The sequence below is a fragment of the Pelecanus crispus genome, chromosome 1, assembly GCF_030463565.1.
Source record: "Pelecanus crispus isolate bPelCri1 chromosome 1, bPelCri1.pri, whole genome shotgun sequence".
Classification (NCBI taxonomy): domain Eukaryota; kingdom Metazoa; phylum Chordata; class Aves; order Pelecaniformes; family Pelecanidae; genus Pelecanus; species Pelecanus crispus.
Genome location: NC_134643.1, coordinates 156162644 through 156182696, shown reverse-complemented (window position 1 = coordinate 156182696; position 20053 = coordinate 156162644). Strand labels below are relative to the sequence as shown.

Sequence of the window (20053 nt, the reverse complement as noted above, 5' to 3'; positions counted from 1 at the left end):
CCGTTAGGTGGCGCTACAGACCTTACAACCACGTCTGTGGCGGGGGGGGGGGGGGGGGGAGAAAAAAGAATAATTAAAAAAATACCCCTCTTATTGTCCGAAACGCGGAGAGCTGGCCCCGGGGGGGACGGGGAGTCGAGGGGGGGGAAGCGGCGCCCGGTGGAGGGATGCTCTTTCCCCGCGGGGAGCGCCCGGGGCTGCCCGTACCTCTGGGCTCAGCCCCCGGCCCCCCCCCGCCGCCCAGGGCGAAGTGGGCGAGCGGGGTCCCGGCGGAGCCGGGTCGGCTCCCGGGGGCAGATCCTGCCGGGAGCGGGGCGGGGGGGGGTGGGGGGTGAAGAGTGTCCCAACCGGGGAGCTGGGCAAAACCCGCGCGCAGGTTCCCATCCCTCCCCCGCCGTGAGTTTTCCTTTCCAAAAAGCTGCCCGGGCAATCTGCACAGCCTGCAGATTGGTTGGTTGTTTCATCAACACCCCCCCCCCATCTTTTTTTTTTTTTTTTTAATTATTATTATTTATTTCGGAGTCCCACGTTTTCCCCCAGGTTAGGAGCCGGTGAGGTAAACCCGCAAGTTTTCGGGCAGCCGGGCGCTGGCTGCGGCGGGGACCCGCCGGAGCGGGGCTGCCCTGGGTGCGCGGCTCTGCCCCTCGCCCATCCCGGCCGAGGGAGGGGAGGGGGGGACGGGGACGGGGACGGGGACGGGGACGGGGACGGCGCTGCTGGCTGGAAGCCCTGGCCCGCCGAAACGCGACGGATGGAGCCGGTGACCGGCTCGCCAGCACTCCTCCGCCCGCTGCCGGGCAGAAAAGCGGCCGGGCGCTCGCCAGCCCCGTTGCCGAGCATGTGTAGGCGAACACCTTGGGAAGGGGCTAGGGCTGTCCCGGCGCAAAGGCCACCCCCGCCCCCGCCGTCGGGCTGTGAACTTCCCGGTGGGGTAAGTTCTCCTTTAAGAAAGCGAACTGTTCCTTCTGCATATTTAACGCTGTTTGTCTGCAGTGCCCAGCTGACGCGGGGCTGGAGGCTCACACGCGGGACCTGAATTGTAGGGGAGTAAATCATCCACACTTTAAATGCACCCTCTGCCAGGGCTCCAGTTGGGAGCCCCTTGCCATTGCCCTAAACACATGTAAGTCAGAACCGGGGAGGGGGGAGGGGGGGCTGGGGAGGAGGGGGAGGAAGGCTGAGTCGAGTTAGGGAGATGAGTAGGCTATTTTGTTCATTCCCATCACCAAAAAAAAAAAAAAAAAAAAAAGCCCCAAACCCAACCTGATAATAGAGTTTAGGGAAAGAAATCTGGTCCCTGGAGGTTTTTTCTTTTTCCTTTTTTCACTTTTTTCCTTTTTTTTTTTTCTTTTTTCCTTCATTCGTATAATTTTTCGTATTATTTGCCGCCCAGCCCAGGGGCTCCTGACCCCCTCAGCACCCGTGTATCCCTAAGGTAGCCGAGCGGTGAGGTTTCGGGGCTCCTTCCCCCCTTTCGCCCTCCACCAGAGCGCTTTGCTGAGTGCGCAATTTGTGCGTGCGAGGAGCGGAGGGGAGCGCCGGGAGGGTAAGTGAACCCCTTGCTTCAGCCAGGGGGGGCAGGAGGAGACCCCTCTTGTCACCGCGCATCAGGGGGCTCCTCCGCCGCGCTGGGGGTGGGATCCCGAGCAGCCTCTCCAACCTGGAGCGAGAGGGGGGAGCCCCCCGGGGAAGCGAGCTCCTCGGAAAAGCCCCCTCCACGGCCAGGCACCCCGCCACCTATATGCGTATATACCTATATGCGTATATACCTACATGCGTATATACCTATATGCGTATATACGTGTACGAAACAACAAAGTGTGTGTGAAGGTCAGCCGGGCGATCTTCCACTGCAGCTCAAGTGGGAAGGAGCAACTTTCAGTGCCGTGCTCTTAGCGGTTTCCTGCCTTTTAAAGTGAACTTGTTCGAGTGTGTTATTCAAAATGCGGTTCGGTAGTTATGCCTTCAAATTAAGTTGCTTCTCGGTCCTCGTTGGGAAAAGCAGACATGTGTCCTCAATTGTATAGTATATATAAAAAAAAAAATCTACTAGGTACTTTATGATTCCATCTGGAGAAATTAAAAGCCCAGAGCTGTAATGTTTATTCTTACATAGTTTACAAAAAAAGGGGGAAATGTGTGAGACACATGTCTCCAAATATAACCAAAGTGCTTTCCCTTCTGGTTAAAAAGTTGCATGCAAATGTTTTCATTTTAACACTCCCTGCCACCTGTACTTCGCAGGGAAACTTTTCTTGGCGTTAGTGATGAAGCACCAATAGTACTTATTAATGAATTAATTATTATTATGGCTGCTGAATTGACTTTGGAGTGCTTTGGAGGCCAAACTAATCCATGTTAATCAGTTACAACTAATTGTGTTTCAGCTGCTGTTTTAAGCACAGTTTCAAAGACAGAGGCGAGGAGGCTGCGTATGGGGTGGGGGGGGGGGGTGTGGGGGGGTGCCCCGGGGTGCCCTCCCCGGCCCCCAGCAACGGAGCCCCGTGCCCAGAGGTTTCCTTTCGGGTTGCGGAAACCGGCGCAACTTTGTCGCGGCGCCCGCGCCGGGTCACGCAAAGGTGCGAGGGGCAACTTAGGTGACAAAGTCCTCTTTCTCCTGCCGAAAGCTGCGAAGACTAAGGGACTCGCGGGCTTAGGAGCGAAGCCCGGGAGGAAGATTCCCCTCTGGAGTTCGCCTTGCGGAGGGGGCAGCGGGCGCGGGCTTTGCTGTGCCGCCTTTGCTTGGCCGCTTTGGTCCGGGGCTTTTGTTTTGTCGGCGGAGACGAGGAGGAATTGGTGGGCAGGGGGGCTGAAGCGGGCTCTGCGGGGCGCTGAGCCCCCCCGGAGGGCCCGGCTGCAGCCCGTGCCCAGCGGGCTTTGGGGAGAGGGAAGGGGGCGGGGGAGGGAGATGAAAAAAGCCCCCCCGAGGGGACAAGCGGCAGCTGGGCCGGGCTCTGTGCGTGCCAGGGAGGACAGAGGGGCGGCCGCGGGGCCGGGGGCAGGAAAAGCCGGGGCGTGCAGGCAGGCAGCCGAGACACCAAGGGGATGGTCACCCCCTGCCCTGCCGCCCCGCCGCCGGCGGGACCCGGGTGCTGGGGGCGCCAGGCTCGGCGGGGAGAGCTGGGGAAGGGCAAGGCCGGCGAGAGGAGTTGGGAGAGTTGGGCAAAGCCTGGGAAAGCCCCCGGGGGCGATGGGGCGCCGGGGGGGGGGGGGTGGGGGCGAGGGCCGCCGTTTGGCCAGCCGGTCGCAGGGCGGCCCTTTTTGTCCCCGCACGGCGGCTGCGGGGAAGCGTCCCCTCCCCGAGGGGTGAAAGGCGAAAGCGGAGCGGGCCCTGGCTCGGGTGGGAGCGGGCCGCGGCTGCTGTCGGCCCTGCGGGGCCGGGGGCTGCGCACCGACTGCCCGCACCCCCGGGGGGAGCTGGCGGCGGGAGGGCTGGACGCCCAGCTGCCCCTCTTCTGCCAGGGAAACGGGCTTTCCACAATAATAGCGGCCCCCCTCCTTCCCCCCTCACTTTAGGAGGGAGGGAGAGCGGCGGGTTGCGCCGGGGGGAGCCGGCGGTTCCCCCCCGGGCTGGGCGCCGCACCCGCGCCCTGCCGGCCCCGGGGCCTGCGGCGGCCCCGGGGGGGCAACCATCCCCGGGGGCACCAGATGTCACGGAGGGCTGCTTGTCGTTAAAGACTTACACTTCGCAAAAGTCATATTCTCCCCCCGCCCCAGCCTTCTATGTGATTTTTTTTTTTTTTTTTTTTTTTTTTTTGCTTTTATGGCAGTCCGCAGAATGGCAATTGGGAAACTGCACTCCCTCCCATCCTTTCTGGAATTAGGTTGCTGGGATATTGTTTTGCGGTTTGATTTTTTCTTTTTTTCTTCTCCCACTCCGGCTCTTTCTCAAAGATTCACCTCTGCTTGGAGAGCGGTCAAACAAACAAACAAACAAACAAACTTTTACCTACAACAGAAGATAGTGTACGAAATTATCCCCCCCCCCTCCCGTCCCGTATCGAATACAGCTGTAATTCAATGAAAACTGAGGGAAGAGATGCATTTTCCAGGTGGGGACGGAACAAATAAGGTGGCAGCGGGCGGCCGGGTAGGTAGGACACCTCGTTCCTGCTCATCACGCGTGGAATCGTTTTCTCCAGCTGGGGCGGGTGGTGGTGTTCTCGCAGAGGTGCAGGAAACAAATCCCCGGCTCTCCTCTATCACAAAAGCTGGCTGCGTTTGATGAAACATGCGTAACACCCAACTTTCTCCCCCTCTCCCTTTTTATTTTTATTTGTTTCCCTTGGTTGCGGGACCGAGGTGGTCAAAAAAAAAAAAAAAAAAAAAAAAAAAGCAATGCGCTCGCGTTTGTGGCGGCACTTTGTCGTCGGGGCAGCACACCCGCGTTAGATTATTGCCGGGGATTTATTTGCATGCAGCTGCAAACCCACACCCCGGCTGCTGACCGCTGCGCATAAAGGGCTGCCGGGGCCGGCCCCTGCCCGGCCGCCGCGGCTCCCAGCGGGAGGGAGCGCGGCCCGGGCGCGCCGCGGGGGCGGTGAAGGAGGGGGGAGGATTTGGGGGTGGGTTTGCTCCCGACACAGCCCGGAGGGGGGGGGGGGGGGCGAGCCGGCAGCGGCCGGGTCCCGAAAGCAGCCAGGGGCTGCAGGTGCGTGAGCTAGGAGGGGGGGGGGGCGGCAGCCCCGCCGCCCCGGCCCGCAGCCCCCCTCCCCGCTCAGCCCCCAAAAGGCAGCCGCAGCTCCCGCTGGCCTGGCTCGCAAGCACCTCCGGGAAAAGCGTCCCCTAATGCGTGTGTCCCGGGAAAAAAAAGAACCGGTGGCGGATCCTCGGGATTTCTTAGCGCTATTTTCAGTGCTTTGAAATTTGCAGTAATGTTGATGTTCTTCTCCCCTCGCTTCGGCCCAGTAGCGTCTGGCAACGCTTTGATGAGGAAGCTTTTAACCTTCGAAGCGAGGGCTTTAGGTCCAAAATGCCTCCTTCGCTACCCCCCCATATCCCCCTCCACACACACCCCCACGTTGCGAGGATGGATTTGGCTGCATCTGGGATGGATGCGTCTGCCTCCGAAGGCCTCCATCTACCTCGGGCTACGCCACCGGGTCTCCTTCATCTCCTCCCGGAGAGCCAGGCGAAGGCGCGGGGTTCCCGGGGCTTCAACTTGCTCCCCTCCGAGCGCAGCGGGAACAAAAGCTGCCCCCGAAAGCGGGGCCGGCTCGGGGGGGAGCCCCGCGGCAGCGCTGCCGTGGCCTGGCCCGACCCCCCCCTCCGCGCGGGGAAGCGCAGGGTCAAACCAGCACCCCGCAAACTTTTTTGGGGGGGCTCCTATCCGTCCTTCTGCCCTGACGGCCAGCATTGGGGCCGTAGGAGAAGGGGAAGACAAACCTGGATGCGGGGAGCTTAATTATTTTGGCAGAGGAAAGAGACATTCCCAATCCACGTAGGCTCCTTCGGCCGGGCGTGAGCAGGGGGGCTGCCCCGGGCGTTTCTGCCAAATGCAGGGGGCTACGGAGCGGGGTCCGCCAGGCAGCGAGCAGGCAGGGAGGGCAGCGCCGGGTGGGCCCTTCCACGGGGAAATCCGCCTCGCGAGGGCGAAGCGGGAAGGACAATGGCGATTCCCCCCGCACCCACACGGAGACACGCTCGCCCACCACCCCCTTCCCCTTCGCACCCCCACGGCGGTGCGTGGGGATGTCGCGCTGCCCCCCGGGCCAGGCCACGCCGCGGGGAGAGGGTGAATCCCTGCTGCCTGCGGAGGGGCCGGGGGGGGCGGACACGGCTGGGGCGGCTGGAGGGCAGCCCACGCCGCCGGGCCGCCCCGTCTAACGCGGAGCCCTCCGGGGGCATCCCCGCAGCCCCCGGGAGGGATCCGGCCGGGCTGCGGAGGCACAGGAGCGCACAGCCCCCTCGCTCCCCGCTTTGCCCTTCCCAGGGCGGTGCGGGGGGGGGGGGGGGTGTCTGCAACCTCCTTCCCCCTGGAAAGTGAGATGCAGGGGTTCGGGGTGCTTGGGCAGAGTGGGACGCGCCTGCGGGCTGCAGCGGGCAGCGCTTGCAGGGGAGCGGGTCAGTGACAAGGGTGGGCAGGAGAAGTGCAGGGAAAGGCAGGAGGGGATGAAACCATTTGCAGGCTCCGTGCGGAGCCGGGGGTGTGTTGTCATCTTTGTTTTGGTTGTGTTGTTTTGTTTTCCAGGGGATTTGGGACAATAGCTGGAGTGGATTATTCATTCCCGTAGGCAATACTTCCCTGTATGGGCTTCAGGATGCAGTTGGAGGCTCGGGAACAAAGCGGGCATCTAATGTCAAGGTAACTGGTCCCCTTCCTTTGTTTATGCTATTGTTAATGACGGGGCTCACTCAGCCCTGGCCTCAGCCCTGCTCTATGGCATTAATATTGACTTGAGAGAATAGGCAGAACAATTAAAAACCAAAACCCAGAACAACGGCAGCAGCCAGCCCAAGCCCAGTTCTTCAGGTAAAACATGCCTCTTCTGGGCTACTCAGAATGGTATTGTCATCTCGCCTGGTGTTCACAGAAATGCACGTACCCTTCATAAGATTAAACACGTCCGTATCCATCGTTAACGCCTAGGGGAGACACCATAACCCTGTCCTTCAGTCCAAAATCAAAAGGGAAAGAGCATTACTTTCAAATACCCACTATTAGAGCATGAGGGAATTCTCACCACGCTAAAAAAAAAAAAAAAAGATCTAACAAAATAATTCTTTTAATTACGATAATCTAAACGTAGCAGAAACCTGAGCGTTTATTGACTCATTTTCTTCTTCTCGAGGTAGCGGATGGTATTTAAAGTTCAACATTTCACACAGCTCCTTGTTTAGTTTAATTTCCTCGACAATCTAGGCGATTTCAGCAAACCGAGTTAAGAATTTTGGTACACATTTGAGTATGGATCTGCATAAAATAGAGAACGCGGCAGAACTGGGGAGAGGATGTTTTATTATTTTAGGAAGAGAAGGGAGTGTATGTTTGCATATGTGTGGGGATGCGTGTGTGTGAGACAGAGAGGGAGAGAGAGAAACAAATGGAGAGCCTTGCACCTTACATTTGGTCTGTGGCTTTAGTGTGGACTCTGGAACAAATATCTATTAGATTTCTTTGAGAAATGTCCCACTGGGACAGATGGGCCCCTGTTTTCGATGAGAGTTCCAGAAGACGAAAGAAATGTATGTTACTCCAGCACAATTCTTCACCAACACATCCCCCCCCCACCCCGCCTTTAGAAAGATTAGTTTCAGCTCTGCTATCCTGGGCCCATTTTGTGTCAGGGAAGGGACATAATAATGATCAATGCCCAGCACGTCTCATTTCTTTTGTACTTGGTAAATATTCGCGATGTTTCCAACTTGGAGGGGAGGTGGAGAGGTGAGCCCAAACTCAGCTTCAGAGGATGTCCCCGTCCTCTGGCTCTCACCAGCACTCACAGAGGGAGGGAAAAAAATCCAAACCACCAAACCAACCCACTCAGAAGACCCTCCAGCCCACACCTCCCCTACAGCCACGCGCTCGCTTTTCGTATTTTAGCTGCCTGCTTCGTGAAGTGGTCTACATGCATTGGGCTACCTGGGTTTACGCGACCAGCTCAGGGTGTGCATTAGTACTCCAGTTGGAAATGGAGCCTGGAGTTGTTGAGCAAACAGTTCCCGCTCGACTGTAGCGCGGACTGAATGCTGTATAGTCAGCTCTATGGAGCGCTGGCAGGGAAGTCGCACCAAGCATTTCCAAAACTAATAACAAAAAGGTTACTATATATAAAACATTTATACAGCCCACGCTGCCTCAAGTTGTTTAAATTTCGGTTTGATGCACATAAATATAGCAGCCATGCGGTTCCCCATTAGCCAGTCCCTGCTTTTTTAAATCAATTCATTTCAATCTGAAAGGATGGCCCCGGACGCAAGACAGTCAACAACCCTTTGGCTTTCTCCACTCAACTTGGACCTTAGGAAGAAATAGCGTCTGTCTTTGTCATTTCACACACATCTCTCAGTGCCTTGACGTTGTGTTTAAGAGCAGGCCTACCACCAGTGAGGGTAACAGTCCCCAGCTGGTTTCCCCTTTCTAATCCATTTTCCCTCTTCTCTTAGGCTCCTTCTGAGGAAGAAGTAACTCCGCTGGGGCCCCGTGCCTGGACTTTGGAGGGCATGGTGCAGCGGTCTGATCTGAAAGCACCGTCCCCGTGGGTAGAAACTCTCCTCTGTATCGTGCGCCTTGCAAGAAAGGCAGCGAGGGGACACAGAGTGACCAGGCATCTGGCGTCGAGGAGCAGCAATCCACGCTACTGCGGAGGAAAGTTTGTTCCCAAACCAAACACTTTGTGGTGCCCAGTACTGGTGTCGAATCGGTTTGAACCATCCCAAGTCTAAAATAAAGCTCTCCATTCGGGCATACCAGTGAGCTTGTCTTGCTAAACCTTCCCTGTTTGCGTTGAAGGTATCGAGCTGATGTAACGCTGTGTTTTCACCCCACCGACGTGCGCAATAGGAACAATTCAGAAAAGTTCTGTTTAGCTTTTTATCCCTTGTAGTTGAAGAAATGCAAGCTATCAGAAACAAGCCTGTGTTTGAAGGTACAGTTTTCAACATGCGAGCGGAAAACATATGTACTGGCACAATTCAACCGCTCTGCAAGGGCTGTGCTCGGATTTTGGCTTTTAATCTCAACTCTGGGAGAGAGAGAGAGAGATGCAAAATGGAAGGGAATGTGATTATTTATGCTGTAGCCTTGTGATACTCATCCTATAACCGTTGAGGAGAGAAGCAAAACACTCTGCTAAAGCTTTGGGTGAGCCTGAGTTTCAGGGGGACTCTAGTCTTCACAGGTTCTCACTTCACTGCCTTTCTTCCCTTGGTACTTGTTATATGGGATTTTTTTTTTTTTTTTTTTTTTTTTGTCTGCTGTTCTACGTTTTAAAGTGAGTAGAGACTAAATCCTGCTGAGAGGGAGAGCTCCCTTCCATCACAAACTCACGTTTGGAATATGCCTACCCCCCTCGACCACCCCCCTTCAAGCCATCCTCCTCCTTTCAGGGGAGAAAAGAAAACCTTAAAAGAGAAAGCGAGAAGGGGGGAGGGGGGACCCCCTGATTCCTCAGTGACCTGCACAGCTCGGACAGCTCTCCAAGTTCCCCTTTCCCTCCTGCAGACAAACCCCGTCGGGGGAAAAAAAAAAGAAAAAAAAAAAGAAAAAAAAAGAAAGAAAAAAGAAGAAAAAAAAGAAGCACTTGCCTGAACTTTTAACGTGGCTTGGGTTTTTTTGCAATTCAGGCTCAATTTTAGCACTTCCAAGGGGTAAAAAAAAAAAAAGGGGGTGGGGGTGGGGGAGAAGAAAGTTCATATTTAACTGTTTGTTGCTAATAAAAGCACCACAACCAACCCCCCCAGGCACGGCCAGAAGCGCCCAGCGGCCCCCGTCCCAAAGGCAGCCCTGCCTGCAAGCGCAATGGAGAGGCAAGGAGAGGCAGCTGCCGCCCTGCCTGCAGCCCCCCGCTGCCGGCCTGCCCGAGGGCTCCTGCCCGAGGGCTCCTGCCCGAGGGGTCCTGCCCGCTGCCCTGCGGAGAGGGGCCACCCCCCTCCGGGCGCTGCGGGGGAAGGCAGCCCTGCCTGCAGGCTCCGGGGCGGGCAGGACGGGTTTTTGGTACTGCTGGAGGCACACGCACACACACACATATATATAAAAAAGTATCATACACACACATCTTTATATATAGATTCATATGTAGGTGTCTAGTCTATGTTTAAATAATCCTATCTATACACACAGTCCTCCTCTGATGAGGTCATTCTCCCATATATACGAGTTTGGGCGCATGATGCCAGAATCTAACGCCAAGATCTTATCTCCACCGATCTAAGAGCAATCTAAAGTAAATGTTAGCAGAAGGGGAAATAAATTTTGGAGAGAAACGTTCAACAAGGTGTTCCTGAAGGCTTCTCTCCCTCCCTCCCCAGCCGAAGCACCCACGCACTTGATGTCAAAGAGAGCCGTTTCGGCGCAAAGAGCCTCCTGCTTCAGAGCAAGGACGGGGTGCACCCCGGCTGGGGGGGCTGTGCCCGGCTGGGGCTGCACCTTGACATTTTTAATCCCCCCCCCCCTTCCCTTTCCTGAGCGACGCTCGCCTCTCTAACGCGCTGGTCGGCTGCAGCTTATTTATTTTTGTTGTGGGTTTTGTTGGATTTGTTTTTGCGTCGTCGCCCCCCCCCCCCCCCCCCCCCCCCCCGTGGCTCCAAATGTCTTAATGTTTTTTGATTTCAGGAAGCTCAAAACGGAAGGGGGGATGCTACTTGAAAGTGTGACTCAAAAAAAGGTTTCGCTTTCCAGCCATCAGTAGCACCAGGAGACAGCTCCATTAAAAAAGTAGTTTTCCACTGCTCTTGAAAAGCCGTTATTTTTTACACCGCTTTTAGGAAGATAGATTAACAAAACATCACATTTCAAGCCACTCTGATCTGTAATTAAATGGAGGAGCCGGTTTGTATTCTCCTATGGCTTTTACAGAAGTTGCAGTGATCCAAAGTCAGGTTGCTGTGTCAGAGTGGCATTTTTATTAATGAGAATACAAAAAGCTTGCATATTCTTAGCCCGGCTTGAATTTAGTTGCTAAGCAACCGCTGTATGGTAATTCATCCGCGAAATTTAAATCTTGGAGAAAGGCTCCTGCGTTTTGCTGAATGGTCGCCACGAGGAAAACAACTTGCGGGACCGGCAGCAGCTGCCGCCGCGGCACCGCCGAGCCGCCCGCCCTGCCTCCCGCCGCCTCCCCCGGGCCGCCCGCCGCCCCGGGCCGGCCCGCCGCCCGCCGGGAGCACCGGCCCGGCCGCCCCTCCCGGGCCGCTCCGCCTCCCGGGCCGCCCCGCCGGGGAGGGAGCGCGGCCGGACAGCGGCGGCCGCCCCGTCGGCGCTGCCCCGGGCCGGCCTTCCACAGCGTGGGGGGCGGCGGCGCCCCGCTTTCCCCGCCGCCGCCCCCCGGGGAGGGAGGGGGACGCGCACACGGGCGGGCGGCGGGGACGCCGGCTCCCGGCGCGGCCCCGGCCGCTGCTTTGGCGTCGGGCAGGGCGGGGTGGCCGCCCGGCCTCCTCCCCGTAGCTTTTGGCCTGGCCGAAGGCGCCGGGGCCAGGCAGCGCCCGGCCGCTGGCTCCGTGGCACCGGGGCGGGGGGGGGGCCCCGCCCGCCTCGCCCCGCTCTCCCGCCGCCTCCGGCAGCCCCGCGCCCGCTCCGCTCCGCCAAAGCGCGGCCGAGAGATCCCGACGGGGCTCCCGCCGCCGCCCCGCGCCTCCTCCGCTCGCTCCGTCCGTCCCTCTCGCCACGGGCGAGCGAGCTCCTCGCCGTGCCCGGTGTTAGCAAAACCGGTCCCTGTCCTAAAGCGCTCGCTCCGCGCCTGCCTCCGAGGCCGGGACCTGTTGCATCCCTTTTAGAGTGTGATTAATTACCCTGGAACTTCAGCAAACTGAAGCGCACGGGGCGAAGCAGCTCACGCCTACAGCTCGGTCCTGCAGCCTGCCAGTGACAGGCGTCATCTTTACACGCTCCCGCAAGCCGGGGCAAGCACCTCTGCGCCTCAAAAAGGCAGCCCTGGGTAAACATATAGAAGTATCGCTTTCGCCGTCGCTTGAAGAGGTTGATCATTTATTACAAAAATAAACGAATAAATACAACGATATACTGTTGCTTCCAACAGGATAAATAGTTTACAAATATATAATTTAAAAAAACAAATGTAATCGTTAAAATTATTCAAAATAGCACACTTATTGATAAAATTATCAATAGTATATACTGCATTTCATATTAGAACCAATTACTCTCTAAACGTTCCATTTAAAACCATTCATACAAAACAAGTTATGAGCATTGTAATGTGCAAACACGAGTCACTACATTAAAGCGTAAGGATTCAGTAAAGGTCCGATAGGAACCGCTGCGTTGTTAAACCAAGGTAGAGCTCTTTGCTAAATTCCGGAAAATACGCGGATCAACAGCAGTGAGATGACTATTTTAAATACACCTGCAAATGATTTATTGTGCAGAGACTCGACGGGGGAAGGATGGGATGTGAGTGAGAAGACTGGGGCGCAGCAGAGGACCGCAGGATATGAAAATGTAAACTGTAAATAATCACATCTCGGGATTACCCAGACTGATCAAACATAACTTTGTAAAACATTTGGCTTTCCTTTAGGCCGGGGGGGGGGGGGGGGGGGGGGGGGCGGGGAGGGAAAAAAAAAGAAAAAAAAAAAGAAAAAAGAGTGAGGAAAATGATGTCGACTCAGTTGCCAAGCACAGAACACTGATATTATAAATGAATACAATTACTAAATTCATTAAGAGATCTGGCGATATATAACAATATTTGCATTATTTACACGTGTAACAATATAACCCTTAGCGCAAACCCTCTCAGTTATTATCTACCTCTCGTTATCTCACAGACTCGCAACCCTGAAATTCCTAAATACATTCAAAGGGTTCAGTTTCTCGGGAGCGGGGGGGAGGGGGGGACACGACGCGGGGATGGGGCGGGGGGGAAGCGCCCACGGCCTCACTTTTTGTGCATAACAAGTTCAGGGAAGGGGCACATTTTGCCGGTCCCTCCGAGCACACGTTACTCCTCCATCCTAAACCCCAGCTTTTCTCAGGCAGCAACCCGCGAAGGTTGCCTTTTAATAGAAACCAGTGTGAAGCCTAACGTTAGCTCTTTGTTGCCATCCAAACCCAGTCACCAGATACCGCTCAGAAATTTAAATAGACCCTCTCCGTGCCTAATAAACCGCTCCCCCTTCATGTGTGAAGAACAGGATCCCACCTCACGTGTTAATGGTACCCGGCCCCCGGCGAGGAGCCCGGCGCTGCCAGCCTGCCCGCCAGCCTCCCGCGCCCGGCCTTTCCCCTCCCGAGCTGCAAAATTAGCCAGGAGCTTTTGCTAAAACGAACAAAAGAAAGAGCGTCCTTTACCCTTTCGGGTTTTCTTTCCCTTTGTTGGGTTGGGGTTTTTGTTTTTTTTTTTTTCCTCCCCCTCCTCTTTCTCCCCCCCCCCCCCCGCCCCTCTCCTCCGTGTCAGCAGGGCCTTTTGGATTTCACAAATCAAACCGACGGTGATATTTACTACGAGCTGGTGTTAAAATAATGCATCCCGGTGCACGGCTCTCAGGTTGGCTTTGATTTATGGACTGACACAAGGCCTATCTGAAAGGAAGAAATGTTTGTTGTTCCTACAGCAGTTTTTCTGGGGGTTTAACCCCTGCCTCAATAGCACGGAGAGAAGCAAGGCGGGGGGGGGGGGGGGGCTGCGCAAGGGGGGAGGGAGAGGAAGGTGAGGAAGGAGCCACGGACGAGACGGATCATAAAAGAAAAGCTTATTCTCCGGTAGACTCTCAGTGGGGGCGGGTGGAGGCGTTAGATGCAGCTCTCCTGTTCCCACAACCTCCCGGCGTCAAAATGAAGAGAGTTGAAACGGTCATTCACTTGTCCCTATATCGCAATAAATTATAGCGGATAAATATGACAGGCTACCTAGTGCATCTATTGGCATCTCCACCGTTGCTAACACACGCGTGCGTTTGCAAAGAAGGCATGGCAGCGCTACGGCAGAGTGGAGGAGAAAACCAGACCACGCCACTTCACACCCCACAGAAAAACCCTAAAACGACAACAACAACAACAGCAACAGCAACAACAGAAATGGTGAACTAGGCGGACCGCACGCAGGATGCCGAAAGTATTATTCTGTATATCCTTTTTTTGGGGGGCGGGGTGGTGGTGGTGAAAAAAAGCACCTTCTCCTTCAATGATAAAGGTAAAATACATACAGCTATTTGTACAGACGTAAAATGCGCCACAATAAATTACAGCTCAGCTCCCCCCGCCCCCGCTCTCCCTCTGCCCCCCGCCCCAAAGCCTCAGTTGGCAAAGCGAGCACACAGGACTGAACTTTTGGAAGCACCCCTGCCCTCCGCACCGCCGCGGGCGCGCAGCGGGAAGGCGCAGGCAGCGCCCGCAGCCAGGCGCAAGCCGCGACCGAACCGGCGCAGCCCTGGCCGGGGCAGGCGGCCTCTGCGGATCCCGAAGCTCGCCCCCCTTCCCCACGGCACAGCCTCCCCGCGGGGTGGGAGAGGCGGCGGGCCCGGGCGCGGCGGGGGGACGGAGGGCGGCACTGCCGGGGGGCGCGGGGGGGCGCGCAGCCGGCAGGTCGGACCCTCCATCTTTCTCTGGCTTCAGCATTTGCAGCGTTTCCCTTCGGAGAACTTTTTTTTTTTTTTTTTCTCTCTCGACACAGCGTTTATGCATCAGACACAGACTATTTCATTCTAACAAATTTATTTTCTCAATCAGCTCTTACGGAATCACTACTCAAATTAAATTACAATCAAATTATCACATCAAAAGATACCCTTATTACCTAACAACTGTCCATATTTTCATTTCATTTTGATTTGTGCTCGTCTGAAAAAAAACACGTAATACAAGATCTGGGGAAAAAATAAATTACCGTTTTGCAGCAGTTCATAGGTATTCTGAATAAAATATTAAAAGAAGTCATTTAATGAAAATATAAAGCAAATTTTTTTTTTTAGATCAACAACGGATCTAACAATTCTATATTGCCGTCTTTTTGAAAAGTCTGTTTATTAAAACCTACCAAAAACACTGCTTGGAAATGGCAGTATTATATAATCACATCCACAGCACCCATTCAATCAAAGTTGGCAACGGATTTGGGAGAGGAGAAGTTCAGATAAGTGCAGCTGCAGATGCTCAGTCCTTCTAAATCCCTTTATCTGAATCAGTCCAGAAATAAAAAATAAAAATATTAATAAAAAAAATATTAGCAGTGGATTTTTTTTTTTTTTATGACTCTTCCATGATGATTGGCAGCCGTCAGGAGCAGGACTTTGACAGCCCTAAATTATTTCCCTTTCTCTCGCTGGTTCCCTTAATTCATGCAAAGTCCTTCTACAGAGCTCGAACTTTAGGGACCAACAACCTCTCCTTCTCCCACCCTCCCCCCGGCGTCTGTCCCTCCCCCCCTTTCTCCTCAGGGTCAGTTTTTCGGCGTGCGGGCATTCATTTCCATATTTTTGTTCTATAGCTATACCTATATATATAGATAAATATATATATATGTATTTGCTTCCCTATGCAGTCTGCTTGTTTTTAGTGCTGTGTGCATACTTCATTTTATTTTTTTCCTGGAAAAAGTGGCCCCTTTCATTTTGCAGAATATATAGCTATATAGATATATATGTTTTCAGAGTGGATGTCTGCCTTGCACCAAAATTCTACGGTTTGGCCAAGAAAAACAGGGTGCTGGAATGCAGCAGGCACCCTCTGATGAACCAGATTATTTTGCTTCTGCTTCCCTTTTTTTTGGATTGCTCCCATTCAAGGAAAAAAAAAAAAAAAAAAGGAGGGAAAAAAAAAAGAGGGAAAGAGAAAGGAGGAAAAAAGTTTCCGTGATTCATAGAAGAGAGCCCTTTTGGGGATAGGGGGAAGAGTGTGGGGAGGAGGGGGGAGGAGGGGAGAGAAGAGGTGCAGACAGCGGTGGTGTTCCTCGCTGCGAGAGGGGGCGAATTTGGAGAGTGAAAGATAAAAATAATAATAATTAAAAGGAAGGAAAAAAAAAAAAAGAAAAGCCCAAGCCCACCCGCCCAAGCCCTCTCCCCACAACCAACCCCCCGGCACATCTGCAGTTTGGTGCATTACGCATCTCCACCCCGTTTTCCCAACGCGGTCTAAACGCTCTCGCTCGGATCGACCTTCTCCGCCGCTCCCTATCGGTATCGATCTTATATATATATAGATGGACGCATATATCCATATATATATAAACACAAGCAGTCTGAACGAGCCTGGATCGTGTGTGTGTGTGTGTGTGTGTGTGTGCGTGCGTGCGTGCGTGTGTGAGTGTGTCTGTGTCAGCGTGCGGGTGTGCGCGGCGCTGCCGGTGCCGGTGCCGGTGCCGGTGCCGGTGCCGGTGCCGGTGCCGGGTGCCGGCGGTGCCGGTGCCGGTGCCGGTGTCGGGGTCGGTGCCGGCGGCGGTGCCCGGCCCGGCCCGGCCCGCGCTGCCCCCGCGCCCCCCGGCCCGCCCGCGGTGCCCCTCACTGCACGCTGGTCTGCAGTCCGTGGTGAGGGGGCGGCGTGTCGGAGTTGACGGTGCCGACCTGGGAGTAGACATCGTCGGGGGTCTGCTGCTGGATCCCCGGGGGGGTCATCCGTTTCTCTTTCTGCCTCCGATTGCAAAACCAAACCCTGACCACCTCCTTCTCCAGCTGCAGGCTGTCCGCTAGGTTCGTAATCTCCTGGGCGGAGGGCTTGGGGCATTTCAGAAAGTGGCTCTCCAAGGCCCCCTTGACACTCACCTCGATGGAGGTCCGCTTCTTCCTCTTCCTGCCCTGGGCGGCGATCTTGTCGATGCTGGTGGGGCTGCCCGTGGAGGAGTCGGCTTCCTCCAGCCACTTGTTCAACAAAGGCTTCAGCTTGCACATGTTCTTGAAGCTGAGCTGCAGGGCCTCGAAGCGGCAGATGGTGGTCTGCGAGAAGACGTTGCCGTAGAGGGTGCCCAGCGCCAGCCCCACGTCGGCCTGGGTGAAGCCCAGCTTAATCCGCCGCTGCTTGAACTGCTTGGCGAACTGCTCCAGGTCGTCGGAGGTCGGCGTGTCCTCGTCCGAGTGCGGGTCGTGGCTGTTGACGCCGCCGTGGTGCGGCGGGTGGTGCCCGGGGTGCTGGTGGTGGTGGTGGTGGTGGTGCCCGGGGTGCTCGCCCAGCTCCGGCGTCTCGCCGCGCACCAGCCCGGGGTGCACCAGGCTCTGCCCGCCGGGGGGGGGGCTCAGCATGCCGTTCACCGTGAAGCCCCCGGGCTGCGAGTAGAGGAGCGACTGCTGCTGCTGCTGCCCGCCGGCCATGGAGGGCAGGTGGGCGGCCGCCGCCGCCGCCCCCCAGGCCGCCGGGTGCCCCTGGTGCGGGGGGCCCAGGTGGGGCGGCCGGTGGTGCAGCGCCGCGCCCGAGTGCAGGTCGTCGCGCCCGCCGCTGCCCTTGACGTCGGGCGGCGGCGGCGGCTGCTGGGGGCTGCCCGTCATGCCCACGGGGCTGCCGGACCAGGGCGAGCCCGCTTCGGCGGCGGCGGCGGCGGCGGCGGCGGCGGCGGCGGCGGCGTGGGGCAGGGCTGTCACCCACTGGTGGGCATGGCTCAGCATATGGCCGCCGTTGCTGGCGGCCATGGCGCCCGGCATGAAGTCGCTCTGGACCATCTTGGCCGCCGGGTCGCCGCGGTAGCCGCCCGCCACCGAGGTGACGGCCACGCTGCCCGGCTGCATGCCGCCGCCGCCGCCGCCGCCGCCGCCGCCCGAGTCCGCGTGGACGATGGAGCCGGCCGCCAGGATGCCGTTCCCGGGGAGGTAGGGGTTAGAGGTGGCCGCGGCCATCCCGCGCCCGCCGCCCGCCGCTCGCCCCCGCCGCGCCGCCGCCGCCGCCGCCGCCGCCGCCGCCGCGCCGCCGCCGCCGCCGCCGGCTGCCGGGCGAGCGCCCTTGCCCGGCGCTGCCGGGGCCGCTGCCGGGGCCGCCGCCCGCGCCGCCGCCGCCGCCGCCGCCGCCGCCGCCTTCCCAGCCTCGCCGGGGCGCCGGGGCGCGGGGTTCACCTGCTAGCGCTCCGCGGCGCGCGCTCCTCCGCCCGTCCGCCGGCCGTCCTGCCGCCGCTCCGCGCCGCGCTCTTTGCAGTCGCCGGCTCTCGCTTCGCCTGCTTTGCTGCCTTCTTTTTTTTTTTTTTTTTCTCTTTTTCCTTCTTCTTTTTTTTTTAAATCGCTTTGCCTTGCTTTTTTTTTTTTCCCCCAAAAAAGAGAAATGTTTAGCCGTACGTGTTATTTTCCCTCCGCCGCCTTCTCGCCCGAGTTTGCTGCTCGCAGGGAGGAAACCAAACAAAGGCTAAAAAGCGAAAAAGAGCGGGGGGGGGGGGATCAAAAAGCCCCCGTGCCTTCTCCCCTCCGCTCCCCTAGGAGTACATCTCCACCTCTCAGCCTTCCCCTCTCAGAGTGAAACTTTTCCTTTTCTTCGTCCTTTAAGGCTTTGTGTGTGGGTATATTTTCCTTTTTCTGTCTCTCTCTCTCTCTCTCTTTCTCTCTCTCCTCGGCTCCTCGATCTCCTTTTGCTCTTTTATTTGCAAGTTTTGTTGGTGTCCTAAGAAAACTTCCTGTGATGATGATGGTGGTGATGGTGGTGATGATGCATTTCTCAAAGTTGTGCTGTTGCTGGAGCACTTTGTCCCCTTTGAAACAAGAGTCCTGTCGGAGCCTTCTTGCTAGAGTCACGCTCTGGATAAGACATTTTTTTCTCCCTACCTTTCCTTGAGGCGGTTGGGAAAAAAAAAAAAAAAAGTAAAAACAACAACAACAAAAAAATTAAAAAGTTGAAATTTCTCGTTACCTCGCGAATTGTTTCTCTCCCTCTCCCGCTCGCTCGCTCTCTCGCTTGGTTTGTTGTTTTTTTGGTTGGCTGGTTTTTTTTTTTTTGTTGGTTTTTTTTTTTTTTTTTTTGGTGTTTGTTTTGCTTTTTTATTTTAATTCCAGCAGTTGGTCGAGGGAGGAGGCGGAGGAGGAGCGCCTTGGTGGAGAGGTGTGTGTATGTGTGTGTGCATATATGGTATCCTTTATACACTAACTCCAGCGGGGAAGTTGGCTGCCGGGCTGGCAGCGCGCACTGGCGGTGCCGGAGTCCCGCCGCTCGCCTCTCCCCGCCTCCCTCTCCCGGGCCGTGCCCGCGCCCTCCCTCCCTCCCTCCCCTCCCTCCTCCCTCCCTCCTCCCCCCGCCCCCCCCCCCCTCCCCGCCCGCCGCCGCCGCCGCCGCCGCCGCCGCCCGCGCCGCCACCACCCGGCCCCGCCGCGCGCGAGGAAGCCGGCCGCCGCCGCCCCCGCCGATTGGCTGCTCGCCCCGTGACGGACAGCCCGCCGCCGGCCGCGCGGCCCCCCTTCCGGCCGTTCCGATTGGCTGCTTTTTAATTTAGGCAAAGTGGCGTCGGAGCTGGAAGTCGCCCCCCCCCCCCGCGCTCCGCGGCCGCCGCCGCCTCCCTCCCTCTCCCCCCGCCGCCTCCCTCCATCCCTCCCTGCCCTCCTCCCTCCGCCTCTTAACTCTTCCTGCCCGGCGGACGCACGCACCGCGGAGCGCTCCCGCCGCCGCTCGGGGCCAGCGCTACGACGACGACCGTCATAATTAATAGCAACAACAACAATAATAACAATAGCGACGCCGGAGCCGGGCGGGGGTGGCACCGCTGCCGCGCACCCCCCCCGGCGCTCTGCCCCGCAGGCGCCCGCCCCCCGCCCGCCCCCTCCCGCCTTTGTCCGCCCCCGCACCCCGGGGGGCGCCCCGGCCCCCGCCCGCAGCCGTCACGCCGGGGGGCCGGCCCGGCAGCCCCGGCCGAAGGGCCGCCCCGTCGGCGGGGGAGGCGGCGAGGGGAGCCGGCGGCCGGGCTGGCCCTGCGAGCCGCGGTCCCTCGCAGGCAGCCGGCCCCGCGGCATGAAACGCCGCATTATTTCTCGCCCGGCGGAAAGAGTTAAGGGGGGCGGGGGGAAGGAGCGAGGGGGAGCGGCGCGACCGAGCGGAAACGCCGCGCACAGGCGACCTCAGTGAACCACGGAAAAAAGAGAAAGTGGCAACAAAAACAAGGGCAAATTGAGCGCTCCTCGGGGACTGCCGGTGCAGTAACCCCCCTCGGACATTGCGGGGGGCCGCCCGCCCCGGGAAACGCGCCGCGGTGCGGGCGCGAAAATGGGGAGCGGCGCGCCCTGCCCGCCCCGCTGCCCGCCTCCGCACCCGCAGGAATTTGGCCCCGGGGAGGCGGCGGGCCGCGTCCCGCTGCCAGCGCCCTCCTCCGCGCCCCTCCGCGCCCCGCCGGCGCTCCGGGCTCCCCCCAGCCCTCGGCTCGCACGGCAAAAAGCCATACCCTGGTAGGTGGGTTGAGAAAAAAACCCATTACAGTGAGGAGTACGGGTCCGAGGGGCGCTGGTAACTAAACCCCAAACATAACGATTATTTTCTTTTCTTTTTTTT

The 20053-nt window shown here is 57.5% G+C and overlaps 1 protein-coding gene across 1 annotated transcript; it reads right to left on the bottom strand.

Annotated features, from left to right (window-relative positions):
* Positions 1 to 16113: 16113 nt before the first annotated feature.
* POU3F3 (POU class 3 homeobox 3) lies at positions 16114 to 17436 on the bottom strand. The gene has a single exon (XM_075725279.1). It carries the CDS (start codon positions 17434 to 17436, stop codon positions 16114 to 16116), a length of 1323 nt encoding a protein of 440 aa, XP_075581394.1.
* Between the last annotated feature and the right edge of the window lie 2617 nt (positions 17437 to 20053).